Source organism: Sciurus vulgaris (assembly GCF_902686455.1).
Source record: "Sciurus vulgaris genome assembly, chromosome: 8".
Taxonomy (NCBI): Eukaryota; Metazoa; Chordata; class Mammalia; order Rodentia; family Sciuridae; genus Sciurus; species Sciurus vulgaris.
Window position 1 is genome coordinate 133,936,620 of NC_136468.1, and position 17,648 is coordinate 133,954,267.

Consider the following 17,648-nt stretch of genomic DNA (forward strand, 5'->3'; position numbering starts at 1 on the left):
TCTGTTTAAACAAAATTAAACACTGGAGGTAGATCATTAACTCGTGGAAGAAACAAACAGGAGTATAAGGCATATCTCCAGCACTAGGACTCCACAGGGATGTTAGGAACTGTTGCTCGTCAGTCATGCTTGCCACTCAAGATTCCCCTGAGCTAGTTTGCAAGCATCTGCACCTTCTGTAAGCAAGGCTCAGTGCCGGGTTCTGAAGGAACAGGTGTATAAAGACAATCAGAATCTATCCTCCGCTCAGAGGTGGGGAAAACTGAGCTCACAGGCACTGTAAGCCCCCATGTGTGAATCACCTTGCCCACCATGACCTGTCCATCATCTCGTGTAATCCTCATGCTGACGCTCTAAGGAACCTGTACTTCTTAGGCTCCTCTCTCAGAGAAGGAGAGCAATTTGTCCTGGTCACACAGCTCGTCAGTGGTGGAAGACAATAAGCAGGAGGTGGTTTTAGCAAAAAGAGGAAGAGACTGATAGGTTAGAGGGTGTGTTCAGGATATATGGGCAGCAAATGTATGGGCCTTCTAAATGACAGGGACAGCAAAGCAATCGGGAGGCAAGGCAGCCAATGTCTCTTTCTGGGACCACATAGCCTCCCAACACTACATTTATTTTTATTCTCCCTTCTACTTAGGGGCAGGGAGGCGGGTAAGAATAAGGGCTCTGGCATCAAGTCTAGTTGCCAGTCCTGGCTTCACCATTTATTACCTCTGTGACCTCAGGCAAGCCCACTTTCCTTCCACTTCCCCACCTGTAAATTGAGGATACTACAGTCCCCATATAGAAATCAAAGAAGAAAGCATGTGCAAAGCCGTTGGCACAGTGCCTGGCATATAATAAATGCTCAATAAACATGAGTTGTCCTTATCATTCCACAGGTTGGGCAACAACCTCCCCAGCTGTCCCCAGCTCCAGCACTACCCATCAACTTATTAGGGCCACAACTCTGATTTCTCCAACCAGTGACTCCAACTGTAGCCTGGGAAAGAGGTGGGCCCTTTCCTTCAAACACAGTCTCAGATGTGTGAGGATTAGCTGAAGGAAAACCGGAAATGAGAAGCTGAGCAAACTAGTTAAAAGGTTTCTTTATAGAAACTTCAACTGCAGGGTCTCGTGATCAGAAAACTGGTTTGCCAACCTTTCTAGATCCCTCCATCATGAACCCTTAGGAGATGGGGCAGGGCCAACAGTCAGCCTAGGGATAGCAAGATGAAGAGGTGGGAAAGGGGCTGGTGTGTTTGAGGCAGATGCTGGCTTAGTATAGGTTGTGGAAGGTGCAGAAGAGTCAGAATAGGTGGTTCGAGGGCCAATCAAGGAAAAGCTTTGCATGTCAAGATTTTGTTTTGGCATGGACTCAAGAGTCAATCATTCATTTAGCAAATATTTATTGTATGTCAACTGTATCTAAGGCATGTTGCCAGGGATTACCTACCTAAGCAAAAGGCCTCGTCCTCAAGGAGTGAAATGGTCTCGTAGGACAGAACGGGCACACAATATGATGAGAGAGAACAGGAGGGGAGGCCCCAGTCCGCCCAGGATGGGGGCCCAGGGAATATGTTAGAAGAGGCGCCTACCGAATCTATTTTTGCTTTTGTGGGTTTTGCCTGCCTAGCATCCATTCCCCCCTTTCCAAAGGGGAAACAGCCAGTGCAGGTCCATACGGTGGAAGAGACTGACCCAGGATCCCAGGATCAGTTCCCAGCTCCCAAGAAAGGCGGATGAAACAGGTCTAGGTAATCAGCATATTCCATCCTTCTGGCCGTGGTGATTGGCTCAGTGAGGTGTATATCAACCAGGTGTGGCCAATGAGAGTCAAGCCATGACTTGGCCTGGGGAGAGGAAAGGTGTCTTTTCCCAGGTTGTTGGCAGGCTTGGGTAATAGGAGTCGCAAAGAGAGCGGACCAGTGTAGAACTTGGGGGGAAAATGACTTCCCAGAAAAAAGGAGAACCTCAAACCCGAGAGACGTGGCTTCTGATACCATCCTTTCAGCCCCTGGGCTTAGCTGTGTCTGGAACCATACACATTTACACTTTTATAGAACCATTAAATCTCCTTTTTTTGCTAAAAGCGTTCTAACTTGGGTTTCTGTCACCATAAGTGAAAGGGTTTCAGTATGTTCCATCTCTTTCCCATTCCAAACTTCCAATATTTTTTTAAACAATTCAAATAAATTTCTTCTAAAACACATACACATATGCACGCACACGCACACAAATATTTTTGTTTCACAAAAAAAGGGAATATCCATAAGATTTCCTTTTCTAATACTAAAAGTTTTATTTCTAACTTTAGTTGCTTTTAGATTTGGGGGGGCGGGTACTGGGGATTGAACTCTAGGGGTGCTCAACCACTGAGCCACATCCCCAGCCCTATTTTGTATTTTATTTAGAGACAGGGTCTCACTGAGTTGCTTAGGGCCTCGCTGTGGCTGAGGCTGGCTTTGAACTTGCGATCCTCCTGCCTCAGCCTCCCGAGCCACAGGGATGACAGGCGTGTGCCACCACTGCCCGGCTTGCTTTTGGTTTTATAAGAGTATCATAATGAATAAAATATTTTGGAATCTTAATTTTTTCTGCTTAGTAGTTTATTGCTAATACTTGTATCATTATGAGTCATTGAAGTTCATATCTTTTAATTCTTGTATAGTATTTTCTTGAACAGTATTTTCTTGGCCATTTAGGTTATCTCCAAGTTTTTGCTCTTGCGAGGAATTCTTTTAACATATGGAACATGACATATTGTAGTTCTAGTTTTTATTTTGGATGGTGGGATCATGGATGTTTATTATGTTGTTAAAACTAAAGAAGTAACTAAATAAAAGCAGATCATACACGGACTAATGATGTGAGTGTACCATGACTAATCTAATTTTATACACTAGAGGTTCAAAGAGAAAAATACTACACATGTTGTGATGCGTAAAGCGACGTGCTAGAACTGTCGCTGTATCCGTCTCTAAAACAGATTTATACACTCTTGCACATATAGGTCTACTGTATTTTTAACCGCTACAGAGTGTTTTATTAATGGATGTATCATAATTTAAAGTTTAAAAAATGTTATCTTGGAAAATTTCACACATATACAAAGGAGTGAATGGTATAATGTACTTTCATGAACCTAATGCTCAGTTTTAACATTAGCAACATCTGCCCAATCTTGTTCCATCTTTCTTTCATCTGTTCTCCCTTCCCCCATTGTATTATTTTGAAGCAAATTTAGGCTCTTACCTCATTCATCCATAACTTGCTCTCTGTTGGTGGATGCAGACTGTGTGTATTCTCTGGTTTCTACGAACATTGCTACCATGAATGTTCTTGTAAATAAATCTTTGCAGACAGTTGTGAAAGATAGTTGTAAAATAAGTTTGAGTGGGCTTGCTTGAATTATGAATTCTAAGATCTGATAAGTTTTGTCAGATTGTTCTTCAAAGGGGATGCCCACTTTCTATTCTGCATCAATTCTTTGACCTTTTTTTTTTTTTTAAACAGGAGATTGAACCCCAGAGCTCTTATACCATGGAGCCACATCCCCAGTCCTTTTCCTATTTTATTTTTGAGATGCTGAGGCTGGCTTTGAACTCAAGATCCTTCTGCCTCAGCCCCCCGAGCTTCTAGGATTACAGGCCTGCGCCACTGCGCTCACCCGGCTTCTTTGGCTTCTTTCAAACTTCTTTCTTATTACTGCTTCAGTTCAGGTTGCTGTTTCTTGATTTTTTTTTTTTTTTCCTTCTATCTTAGATGGAAAGAGAGAAGATGTCTGGAGGAAGAGGAAAAGTAAGAGCAACAGAAGTAAGGCTACTCATGGCCATGGCTGGACTCAGTGTTTACCTGTTGCTAGGAACCATCTGAGTCTAAAAAAGAAGGCTCAGGAGGCTGGGTACCTCCATGGTATATAATCTCATTGATCTATTAGGTCATTGCAGGTTCTAGGTCTTGGCTTTCTCATCTGTCAAACAAATGACAGCAACAAAAATAATATTATGTGGGATTGGGGTTGTGGCTCAGTGGTAGAGTGCTTGCCTAGCATGTGTGAAGCACTGGGTTCGATTCTCAGCACCACATAAAAAAATAAATAAAGATATCATGTAGAATCAATAACTGGGATAGATTCAAACTAAAAAGCTTTCTCTCAGCAAAGGAAACTATCAGCAATGCGAAGAAAGAGCCTATAGAGTGGGAGAAAATCTTTGCCAATCATAATTCAGATAGAGCACTAATCTCCAGAATCTATAAAGAACTCAAAAAACTCTACACCAAGAATACAAATAATCCAATCGACAAATGGGCTAAGGAAATGAATAGACACTTCACAGAAGATCTACAAGCAATCAACAAACATATGGAAAAATGTTCAACATCTCTAGTAATAAGAGAAATGCAAATCAAAACCACCCTAAGATTCCATCTCACCCCAATTAGAATGGCGATTATCAAGAATACAAGCAACAACAGGTGTTGGCGAGGATGTGGGGAGAAAGGTACACTCATACATTGCTGGTGGGGCTGCAAATTAGTGCAGCCACTCTGGAAAGCAGTGTGGAGATTCCTTCGAAAACTTGGAATGGAACCACCATTTGACCCAGCTATCCCACTCCTTGGCCTATACCCAAAGGACTTAAAATCAGCATACTATAGAGATACAGCCATATCCATGTTCATAGCTGCTCAATTCACAATACCCAGATTGTGGAACCAACCTAGATGTCCTTCAATTGATGAATGGATAAAGAAACTGTGGTATATATATATATATATATATATATAATGGAATATTACTCAGCCATAAAGAATGATAAAATTATGGCATTTGCAGGCAAATGGATGAAATTGGAGAATATCATGCTAAGTGAGATAAGCCAATCTCAAAAAACCAAAGGACAAATGATATCGCTAATAAGTGTATGATGACACATAATGGGGGGAGGGAGGGGTTAGTGTTAGGGTTAGAGTTAGGGTTAGGGAGGGGGGCAAGAATGGAGGAAGGAAGAACTGTATAGAGGGAAAAGAGGGGTGGGAGGGGTGGGGGGAAGGGAAAAAATAACAGAATGAATCAAACATTACCCTATGTAAATTTATGATTACACAAATGGTATGCCTTTACGCCATGTACGAACAGAGAAACAACATGTATCCCATTTGTTTACAATAAAAAATTTAAAAAAAATCATGTGCATCTACAACTAAAAATATTTAGAAAATAATAATATTATGTAATGTCTAAAGTGTCTTTCAGCAATAAAATGGGAGGTCTACCTAAATTCCATGTTATATTTAGAGATTACAGTTTTGTCCTCTTCTACCTAGAGAGTTATTTCTTCTAAGTGCCCTCAAATTGAAAAGATAAGAAACTTTAAGTATTCATTTATTCATTCACTTAATAATACATCTAGCACTTCTTTATTTTAGGTAGTTTGCTTTGGAATTCTTTGTTCTTTCAAAAGATATTTTAGTACTAGAGATCTTGAAATGAAACTGTTCAAGACTATTATTTTTAGCAAAATTCATGTTTCTTAACGTACCTCAACCTCAGAGTTTCTTTGGTTTTATGATGTGTGTGTGTGTGTGTGTGTGTGTGTGTGTGTGTGTGTTCCCTACTGCTGATGCAGTTGTCACTAAACTAGGCAGATTTGGGCTGGGGTTGTGGCTCAGTGGCAGAATGCTCACCTGGCATGCATGAGACCCTGGGTTCAATCCTTAGCACCACATAAAAATAAAATAAAGGTATTGTGTCCACCTACAACTAATAAAAAAACAAAAAACAACTAGGCAGATTTAATGCTGTGTTTATGAGGAATCTTTTGTTACAGGGATGGATTCAGGTGCTGGACTGCAGCCAGTGCTCTTTCTCTTCTTGTTTGTCTTAGCTTAGCTTGTCTTTGCTCTTCTTTTCACTCACAGTAGCATTTTCTATGTGGTTGAGGAAAATAGCCACAAACAGTTTAATATTTACATAATTCTTACAGTTGGAAAGTCCAAAGCAGAAGATAGATCTTCCTACTAGGTTACAGTAGATAAAACTTCAAGGAAGGCTTTGATTGGCCCTGCTTTGGTCACATGCTCGCCTCTGAACCAATCATTATAGCTAGGGGAGTGGAACACTCAGATTGGCCATTCTGGGTCACATGCTCAACTAGGTTAGAATGCTGAGTTCTGTGATTGATGGCCCCACAGAGAGAGCATGGGCAGGGAGGGTTGGTTACCCATGGGAACAGATGCTGAGTCAATAATTCCTGTTCATTACCACCTGCCTTCAAACCGATGTATTCTAGGCACTGTGAATGGAGTGTACATTTCTACATTGTCACCTGAGCTCTTTTCTGTCCTATTAACTTACTTCTGAGCTGAGCCATCATGTCCAATACAGTTGCACAAAACAAGTACTTGTCCTTTTTTTCTTTCTAATGTTTTCTCCCAATCCTTTTTTCTTTATCTTGAAATAGAGGTATAATCAGTGTAAAAGCAGCCTGACTTATCTCTTTTTCAAAGGTTTAATGACCTCTCATCCATCATTGGTCTTTCTTGGCCAAATGGGTAAGTGATTACATATCTACTTCAATTAAATATTGCATCTAGAGACGTGTGCCTCTGGTGAAGGGTGCTGCCCACAAATACAATTATCTCCTATGTATAGTGCAATATTTATATTTCTCAGATCTTGTAGCTTTTTCTTCCTCTACCTTGATAGCCTAGCAGAGACAGATATTGTAACTACTTGTTAAAATCCATATTTACTCTGTCAGATTTCTCGTCTATCTCTGGAGCCAAAATTGGCCTATAGATATGTTTATTTAGCCCCTGTAGTAACACAAATCTCTAAAAACTATTGCAAACATTGAAGAACCAGTGGATGCTGCAAATAAATCTGGATTTTGTGCTTCTTTGGAACAAATCAGAATACTGTGAATCTGGGGCCCACGTTGCCCAGAGCAACCATGTGCTAAAATAGCCCTCTGGACCAGCCAAGTGTTCCCCAGGCCACACTTCCAAAGTTGGTCCCATTTGAAGCCCCAGTCCAGTGCCATGTACCTCCTCATTTGAAAGTTATTTTTGCTTACACCTGGCCCACCTCATTCAGTCACATTCCCTGCCTGGACCCTGGAGCATTGTTTGAGAAGTTTGTGACTCCTGGTTGGGTGGCCATTGCAAATCAGGGACAGGTTGAAGCAAGGTTTAAACCACTGATGGGTTGGGGCCTAGATTGGCCTTCTGCCTTAAGGCTCAAAGTAGACGTGGATTGATGGTGTACTTCAAAGGCGAAACAGAGACTTCTAAGGGTTTTGAAAGAACTGCTGCTACTTGTCTGAATAACAACTATTGTACCTTTCAAGAGAATTATATGATGTTTAAATACAATAAATGAAAGTTTCCAGAAATAGATTTAAACACTGTGGAAGGATTCTAGCATGTCTTAAATTTGAATCACCTTAAAGAAGCAAGATGAGATTCGAAGTCTTAAATTATTTTGTAAAGCAGTTAATGTATACTTATATTTCACTGAAATCTTTTATTGACTTCTTTGTCTGTCTCATACAGTAATAAATGTTTGCAAAAGGAAGGAAATTACTTGAACACAGGCACTGGCTGATCCATTTTTAGATTTACTTCGTACTTTATAATTTTTTGGTAACAGGGGATTGAGCCTGAGGATACTGTACCACTGAGCTACATTCCCAGCCCTTTTTAAATTTTTATTTTGAGACAGGATCTCACCAAGTTGTGGAGGCTGACTTTTAACTTGTGATCCTCCTGCCTCAGCCTCCGAGTCTCTGGAATCACAGACGTGTGCTACCATGCCTGGCCTAATTTCTATCTTTAAATATTTAGAAGTTACAAAAATTGTCCAGGAGGAACCGTGTGCCCAATACCTGGCTTCCTCCAACAGTGACATCTTCCATAACTAGAGACCAACTCCTTTTCATCTTCTGATGGCATGTCTTCCTGTGGCACAACTTCATTGGTATTTGATAAAGTTTATTGAATGAATGTGTTTGCATATAGAAAATAAGTGTTATCTGTTGATTTAGCATATTAGTTTCTTTATTTTATTATTTTGAGTAGGTAATATATATAAATGGAACCAAATTCTGTAAGTACAAAGGATATTCAGGGAAAAGTAGATTTCACTTTCTCTCTTTCTTGCCTTCCAGTCACCTAGATAGCTGTTCAGAGACAGTCATTTATTTATTTCTTATGTCTCCTTCCAAATGAAATGTTCGCAAACGTTTGTGTGTCTATTTTCTCCCTGCCCAAACCCGCCTTTCCGTTATAACCTACCATATGCACATCTTTTTCACTTAGTGGTACATATTGGAGATATTCCATACAAGTTCATAGAGTTTTCAATTTGAAAATAAATAAATAAATAAATAAGATAAGATAAAGGTATTGTGTCTCTTTACAACTAAAAAAATAAAAAATATATAATATTAAATGGATGCACCATAACTTAATTAATCCCCTTTTGATGGGCAATTAGATTGTTTTAGACTTTTATTATTAAAAACAGTCTTGCAGGGGCTGGGGAGATAGCTCAGTTGGCAAAGTGTTTGCCTTATAAGCACAGGGCCCTGGGTTCAATCCCCAGCACTGCAAAAACAAACAAACAAACAAACAAACAAACAAACAAAAATCAGTCCTGCAGTAAATATCCATGCCTTGTTTTTATTTAGCACAGATATACTCTATTTAGGTACTAAAGTTTATATTTATGAATTTGAAATGCCTGAACCTCATACAAACAGGACTTTTGGTCCATAGGCATAGGAGGCTGGGTACGTTCATGGTGTTTATGTAAAACACATTACATGGTGTATGTGTAAAACATATAGCAGTTTTAAATAGGGTAGACCCTGGTGAGTTTGTGATATATATATCACATATATATATATATATTATACAATACCCTTATTTTATTTTTAATTAATTAATTAATTTTAAATATTTTTATTAGTTGTTGATGGACCATTATTTTATTTACTTATTTATATGTGGTGCTCAGAATTGAACCCAGTGCCTCACACATGCTGGACAAGTACTGTACCACTGAGCCACAACCCCAATCCCCCTTTTTTTTATTATTTAGTTTATTTATGTGGTTCTGGGGGTCAAACCCAGTGCCTCATGCATACTAGGCTCTACCACTGAGCCACAATCCCAGGCCAAGTTTGTGAGCTTTGAGTTAAGACAGGGTGCTTTGCTACTAAGCTATATCCTCGGCCCTTTTTATTTTTTGTTTTGAGACTTGGTGGTGATAAGTTGCTGAGGCTGGCCTTGAACTTGTGATCCTCCTGTTTCAGCCTCCTGAATTGCTGGGATTAGAGGTATGTGACACCATGCCCAGTCACAAATAGAACTTTGATGGTAGAAAATTTCCTAAAGCTTTGTATGGCGTTTGGCCTGAGTTTGTGAGTTTTGCCAAAGGTCTGGCAACTTCAACTAATGCTAATGCACCTGTTCTCAGTTATTTTCATCTGAGCTGTGTCTGATAAGTACAGAAAGGAATACGTTAAATCCAGGATGATTTACTAGGGATGTGCCACACAAGATAATGACAGTACATCACTTCTCCTCACTCTTATCATTTGATCCAATTTGCTGATCCCATCCTTCCCCCTAACTGATGGGTCTTATCTCTTATTTATTTGAAGTTATTTTCTATTTCCCTTTTACTGTCTGCCAGATTCTGGGGTTTGATACCTCCACTTCTAAACAGTTTCATGCTGCTGAGAGATGAATTGTTACCTGTGGTGCCGGCATATGTCTCATAAACCATCTTTCTTTAAGCAGAGTTTTAAAACATCAAAACTAGTTTCTTTTCTAATCCCCATCTGGATTTTTATCCAGTTTTTGAGGGAAGTACTGTTGTTGTTCTCCACATTCAGAATTTATTTTGGTCCCATGAAGCATAGTACTCCTAAGCAACTGTTAACAAGCTGCTCCAAATGTCTCCAAAATGGGAGGGATACACGCTGATGAGCTTATCACTCATTCATTTAGTCATTAATTCATGCAACAAATATTTGTTGAGTGCCTACTCTGGGCCAGGCAGCTTTGGCCTTTCGGTGAACAAGACAAAGGTCCCTGCCATCATATTTTCATTCTCTGGCATGTGTAGATGTGGGAGTAGAGACAAAAATAAGCAAGCAAATTATTTAGTATGTTAGAAGATGATAAATGCCATAGGAATGGTAGGAGGCTGACTAAGGGGGTTTGTGAGTGTTGGGGGGCGGGCACATATAAGTAGTTTTAAATAGTGAGGGTAGACCTTGGTGAGGGTGTGAGATTTGTGCTAAGACAAGGAAACAAAGAACAGAGGGTTTCCTTATATAGTATCCTGTGTGTATGTGTGCGCACACATGGAAATACAACTGAAGACTTTTTTTTTTTAACACCCATTTCAGGGTCTCAAGCACAATTAGCAAGTGCTCTACTTGCACAGTGGGGTTACACTGTGCTGGCCACGCTGTGTTGCCCAGGCTGGTCTTCTCCACTGCTCAAGTGATCTTCCTGCCGTAGACTCTCAAGTAGCTGGGTCTGCAAGTGCATGCCAGCACACCCAGCTAACAGCTTAATTATTTTTATAGGTGTACTGAGATAGATACAATTCACATACCATAAAATGCACCCTTTGAAAGTGTACAACTTTGTGGTTCTTAGATATTTACAAAGTGTACAACTCATCATCATTATCTAATTCCAGAACATTTTCATTACTTCCCCCCAAAAAACCATTAGCAGTCACTATCCATTCTTATTCCCTGCCCCACCCCCCCAACCACTAATCTACTTTCTGTCCCTGTTCTGTGCATGCCACATAAATGGAAGCACACCATATATTTCACTTAGTTTATTTTCAAGGTTCATCCAGGAATGTAGCATGTATCAGTATTTCATTTGGTTTACCCATTCATCATTTGGTGATGACCTTGAATTTAAATATTATAAAGGGTCCTGCGTGATTGCCCTCCCCTTAGGATGGGGATTGTCAGGACTGAGGGTGTCAAGTCAGCACCAGAAGCTTGGTTTTAGGGGAGCCAAGAAGCCACTCTCCACAGAACCCTACTTTCCCAGGTGCCTCTCTTTTGAGCTGAATCTCTGGGTGGTCCAAATGCGGTAACAAATCTGTGGATATCTTTTCAAGTCCACATTTTGAAATATTTTTTCTACTTTTAAAATGTAACCTTGGTAAGTTGTTTACTCAAGAGAATTCTCAATGAGTTTTCTTTGGGTCTTTTTAATATTTTGGGTGTGGTAACAAGTAGAAGTAGATCATCTTAACCAAATATTTGCAAATATCTGAACAAACCATTCTAGGCAGGGAAGGAAGACACATGGAGAAAGTAGGAATTAAATGTGGCTTTCGAAGAGGGTTTCGATTCTAATAGATTAGTTGAGGAAGGAAAAGGCCTGCAAAAGGAGTAGGGGGTTAAAAGTTTATCTTCTTGGTGAATGGGAACCCCTGGGCCCTTGAGCACGTGTCTTTGGTATGTTAATCTGGCAGCCATCAATCTGTTCAGTAAAGGCGTTGGACTCTCGCCCTTCTGCACAGGGTTGAGCCTCAAGGTTTCAGGACTTCTTTTGAGGGGAGTGTTTGAATTACAGTCTCTGGGGCTGCAGAAAGATGAACTCCAGGAGAATCCAAATGACTTCCTCAAAGTCTGCTGCTCCACCTGCCCTTACTCCTCCGGTGCAGAGGAATTGTCTGAGCTACACTGACACATCCCGGCACAGCAGAGACAAACAGCTCCTGACCGCGGAGGCCTTTCCCGTTTGATCCCGGAGGTGGGGGTGGGGATAGAGCGCCGGGTGGTGGCGTCCAGCTCTACTGGAACTCTGATTTAGGTTTGGGGGGGACGGGAAGGATGAAGCCTTCCATGCCTGAATGGGTCTAACTCCTGCACCAGACCAGGACGCGCGGGGCCAGCAGACAGAGCGTGCACCGTCTAGGAACAGGTTGCGGTCCCGGTTCCCGCCGAACCGTATCAACCGCCAGGAGAAATGTCGGCGGCTGAAGGGAGAGCGCGGTGGAGGCGGAGCGCGGGTGAGGGGGCGGAGCGCCGCGAAGGGGCGGGGTAGAGATGGCAGGCGGGGGCGGAGCGAGGTCGAGAGGGCGGGGCAAGACCGCGGGAGGGGGCGGGGCGAGGGTGATGAGGCGGGGCAAGACGGCTGGAGGGGGCGGAGCGAGGACGATGGGGTGGAGCGAGAATGAGGGGAGGATTGCAGACGGAGGCCGGGGCGGGGCGTGCTCAGCCTCAGGGCTCCGCCTCCTGCCGCCGCAGGCGCGCCCGCCCCGCCTTCGCGCTCCCCAACAGCCGCGGCGGCGGCCGAGCGCGGGGAGGGAGGGGAGAGCGGGTCACGACGCTGCCGGGGCGGGGATAACCCCTCACGTGGAGCAGATGAAAGGGCCGCGGCGCGACGGCCGGGGGAACCGAGTGGAGCCTGCGACCCACAAAGCCGCTGCCGCCGCGATGGGGCTGTGAGGCGTCCGCCCTAGCTCGGTCCTCCGCCGGCCCGCGACTATGCCCGGCCGCGCCCGCCCTCCGCGCCCTCCCGCCGCAGGACCATGAGGCCGCGCTCGGGCGGGCGCCCAGGGGCCCCGGGCCGCCGCCGCCGCCGCCGTCCCCGCGGCCCCCGCGGCCGCCGCCTGCCGCCACCGCCGCCGCTGCCGCTGCTGCTGGGGCTGCTGCTGGCGGCCACGGGGCCCGGCGCGGCGCGGGCCAAGGAGACGGCGTTCGTGGAGGTGGTGCTGTTCGAGTCGAGCCCGAGCGGCGACTACACCACCTACACCACCGGCCTCACGGGCCGCTTCTCGCGTGCCGGGGCTACGCTCAGCGCCGAGGGCGAGATCGTGCAGGTAGCTGCCCGCCGCCCGGGCCCCGCGCCGCCGCCGCCACCACAAGATGGCTCCGGGGGCTGCGCCCGCCGACCCCGCCGCGGGCTGGCTGACTGGCGGGCGGGAGGGGCGGCGAGGAGGCCCGCGGCATCCCGCCCGGGCGGGCGGGACGCGGCCTCCGGGGCGCTACAGCCGGGTCGAGCGCACGTGGGGGCTCGACCTCCTGAGAGTCTGCGGTGGGGGAGGGAGGCGCTGGGCATGGCACCCACGTTCGGGCAGACCGCGGAGCCCACTGGGTTCTTCTGTGTGCCTCAGGTGGAAGTCCCGGGAACTACCTGTTGAATGCCAACTTTGGAAAGACAAGTGTCGAGGAGTGGGGTCCTTGCTGCAGGTCGTAGGCTGTACTTTCCATCCAGTGCATGCTCCTAGTGGGAACGCCTAGGTTTGTCCGAGGGACTGCACACTATCAGGCTCTTCCCTTGCAACCTGCCGCCCACCACACCTGGTTGCTGACCCTTCCAGCAGCGCTCTGGACAAGCAGTAGCAGGCAGGGAAGCAGGCGAAGCTGGCGGAGGAGTGGGATCCGGGTTGCCCTGCAGTGGTGGTGGAAGGCAGCCTTCGCTGAGTGCTTCAGATTACACAGGACCGGAGGGAAGACCCCCTGCCCACCCCTCGGCCAAGGACTAATGTGGAGGCTTGCAGATCGCGAGCCAGGGTCGCTTTCTGACAGGGCCTTCACCTTAATGCAAATGAGAGGTTTGCGTTCCAAAGGAAGCTGGCTAGGGAGAGCGTTAAGCTGTGTCCACAGTTTGGAGGAGGGACTCGCCCCTGAAGTCTCTGCGGATGGTTAGCTGGGTAGATTTCCCGCTTCCTTGGACATGATTTTATCAACTTGTTAGTAGAGGGCCAGCGCACTTACGACTGTTAATAGGCGTGCCTCTGGTGGGGGTGATTTGAAATGGTTGGCTTGTCTTTGAACCTTTTGGGGTGATGGGGTGGCTGCAGGGCCTAAGCTTTGGGCCTTCTGTGCTTTACTTTTGGGTGAGTTACGAAGAGAAGGGGACTGTGTGGACTGACTGCATAGCTGCCTAGAGTGTAGACAGCTTCTTCCTTTCTCCTTTCTGGTGCAGACTCGGAGCCCAGCCCCGCTAGGACTGCAAGTTGACTCTTTAGAGGTGTGTCCTTACAAAGAAGGAGGATGTACCTATGCTGTGATTAATCAGCATTGCCTTACAGGGCTCTTGTCCTGGTCTTAAATTTCTGTCTGATAAATAGAAGGTAAAACACGTTGAGTTCTGTGACTACAGACGTTGTTAAAGACTTTTGGACTCTTTTTTCTTTATAATATTATTATTACCTTCTCTAACATAAAAGCTTTAGAGAGCATGCTTTGTAGAGGATTCCTAAACATTTCTATTGCAGACTTCAAGAATAGTTGAATCTTAAATCTTGTTCCTTGTGACTTCTTGCCTCTCTTTGAGGCTTTCAGTGAATCCTGATGGCTTTAGAAATGTTTGATTTACAGCTTTCCAAGGGGGGGGGGTTGTTTTAACGTGCTTCTTCACTTTTTGGAGGAGACTTTTGAAGTTTGCGATTACGTCTTAACTTAGACTGTTTGTTCACAGTAGTTTGGCTAGCTATCCATTATGAGTAGCGCTATGCTTTGGAGATAATCTTGTGTTCACCATTTAATACAAAATTAGCAGTTTAAACACACCATTTGTAACTATCCTTGTGAGTAGAGAGATAATGTGTGAATTTGGCAGAAGGAGTCTATTCTCTTTTGAAACTTTTTGAAGTGTTTATCTAACTCTTTTGTAGTCCATTAACCTATCCCCTCCCCCCCCCAAAAAAAAGTCAACAATTGCTAAGGAAAGAAAAATGACAAATGGTATTTAATAAGTTCACCTGTTAAGCAAACACTAATAGGTGTCCTTAATTCCTTTATAACTGCAGTAATATTGGTGGGCTTATCTGAGCTGTCTGAATAGTCATTCTTTGGTGCATTCTCTATCTTTAATAACTTTATTGTGGTGACCAACTTGTTGAACTGTGTCCCTAGATGGAGTGCAGTGTGACTTTTTGGGCTGTGTGTGTACAAAGGCTGGCATGCTTTTATTCTTAGAATACTACCCAGTTGAAGAAACTGTTGTGGTCCCTGTCTCCTGGCCCTGAAAAAGTGTTTTTTAAATAAGGAAAGCTGATGTTTTAGGACTGCTGGGAGAGAGTATAACATTTGTGTGTGTGTGAGAGAGAAATGAGGGTAGAAGAAACAAATAGGTGTTCAGCTTCAGATTATTCATGGTTTTCTAAGTACTCTCTTTGAACTTTTCAAAACCTTTTATTTACTATCTTAAAATCCTGTGTGATTTGCATTTAATGTTTTATGGTCTTCAGAGTTTATTTTCCAATAACTAAAGCTAAATAGTAGCACTATAGCCTTGCTTTTGTTATTTCCAGCAGGGTTCTATAACAATATTGTTCTTGGTTAAGAGGAGGGAAAAAAATCTGTTTGAGAGTTTCTCTCCTTTAAGAATTTTAAGATAAGAAATTGGTTTGTATTACTGATCTTTTTTCCTTTTCCTATTATATACCAATGAAAGTATCTGTGTTTATGTATGTTTATACAGTAGATACCTTATCATAGTCTGGCTTGCCCAGCTATTTCTAATTAGAATACTTGTTCAGTCATTTACTTGGGTTAGGGTATGGAAAAGGCTGGTTAAGTTTGTGTGTGTGTGTGTGTGTGTGTGTGTGTGTGTGAGAGAGAGAGAGAGAGAGAGGAGAGAGAGAGTGTGTGAGAGAGAGAGTGTATGTGTGAGGGAGAGAGTAAGAGAGATACTGTAATTCAAATATTGGGATATAGTCACTAGGAATATTGGTTCTTCCTTATGCATTTTAGGCTTAAATAACTATCCCAAGGTCAACAAGGTAGTGAGTATGAAGATATATGTGTGTATATATGTATTTGTACATATACATTTATATATTGTGAATACAGTTACATGGGTATGAAATTCCATTACTTACTTGTATTATTCATGCAGTGTTGTAGCCTATTTGCATGTAGGAGTGTCGGCATGCATTTGGAGAGCTGGAGGAGTTAATTACACTTCTGTAGTTCTGAAGCATGGCACTTTAAAGGTTTTTTAGACATATTGATACATATTTCATCTTTGAGGCAATTTGTTGCTGTTAATGAGATCATTATCTGAAACTTTTAGACTTGGCTGTGCAACGCACATGGTTGATGATGTTAAATAAAGAGGCCCCGATTAAACACTGGCTAGTGGCATGTGGATTGGTTAAACAAACAAAGAAAATCTGCATTGCTAGAGATGAAAGATTGTTTTAAACTGGAAATACATTTTTTCCCTTTGAAGTCAAATATTTAGAAATGCTTGAGAAATTCATTTGTAGAAGGAATTGGAATGATACGTTCTGTATAACTTTAAAATCAACCTTTCTGGATCCTGGGTCAGATTTGAACAGTAAAAACTAAATCAATTCTTTTAGCTGTTAGCGGGTGGGAGTAGAGCTGGGGTGGTAGGTTAAAAAGGCTGATTAAGGTCCTTAAATATCCAATGTTAACTAAAAGTATCACAGAGTAATTTTAAGAAACAAATTCCTCTGCCTTGTTTCCCTGTCAGTGTGTTTTTGCAGGTTAGCATTTGATCAAATACTCTCTTTTCATGTCCATTTTAAGTTAACAGGCTGCCTCTAAAAATTGACTTGGCCTAATAGAACAATTACATGCTGACAGCTGACGTGGATTTACACAGAAGGGATTGCTGACTGTCTTGTCAAATGGGCCTTCATGGGTTAAAGCCAAGCATTTAATTTGGAGGAAGAATTAGGGCTGTATTTTGTGACTTTATAAATTCTTAGGGCTCTTATTTTCTGTCTTGTACTCTGAGATATCATGGGACTTACTAGTATAATTTGGAATAAGGAATAAGTTGGAAGTGGGAGGTAAGTGTGGATTCTGTAGACTAAAAGGAAGGCAGTGATGGCTTCCATTTATGAGTCTGTATTGTATACAAGGCAATGTGCCAATCATGTCATGTGTTTGCTCATCCCATCCTGACATTTATTTGGAATTAGCAACTATTGTTAACCCATTTTACAGAGGAGGAAACTGACAGACGAGTTATTTCTCCAGCCTCACACAGCTAGCAAATAATAAAACCTGGATGGAAACTCAGGTCTGTATGGCTTCCTTGATCTTGTTTTTGCCAAATAAACAACTTTGCTGGTTAGGATTTTGTTATTAATTCAAGTCTAATGTTTAATGATCTACTATAGGAGTTCTTAACCTGCTGGTCACAGATATCCAGGGATGTCCTGTGAACCTCTGAATTTATTCACACATTCTTGTGAATGGATACTTTTGTTTTCCTAAGGAGATCTGCAACTTCTTGAATGGTTCTCAAATGCTCCCCTCCCAAGAGAAGAGAAGCTCTGATCTAGTACTTGTAGAATAGTCCAGTACTAAGAATTTGAGTGCAGTGGGTCTTAGGCTGGTAAGAGTGGGAGGACAGAAGGCTGCATATTTGTATGCCTCCATTGAGCATATTCTTTTGATGGACATTTACTGAAGCTCTGCTCTGTATTGGTGCTGTCTTCTGGTGTTCACAGTGTCTCATGGTGTTCACAGGCATGTACGTGGATAAATGATAATCCTTCCTGACTGGGTTTTGCCATAGACTTGAGCCCTTAGGCCCTAAGGCATCCATTATCTATAATGAATTAACTTCTCTCCTGTGCATCTGTCTTCTACTGGGTATGCCTTGTCCTTGGGAGAAGT

The 17,648-nt window shown here is 43.2% G+C and overlaps 1 protein-coding gene across 1 annotated transcript in view; it reads left to right on the top strand.

The window, feature by feature from the left end:
* The first annotated feature begins 11,326 nt into the window (after positions 1-11,326).
* The window catches only part of ZNRF3 (zinc and ring finger 3), a 146,036-nt gene continuing 139,714 nt past the window's right edge, over positions 11,327-17,648 (top strand). Inside the window, exon 1 of the mRNA XM_079151312.1 lies at positions 11,327-12,862. Coding sequence (XP_079007438.1) covers positions 12,572-12,862 — 291 coding nt within the window. The 5' untranslated portion in view covers positions 11,327-12,571. The remainder of the gene's footprint in view (positions 12,863-17,648) is intronic.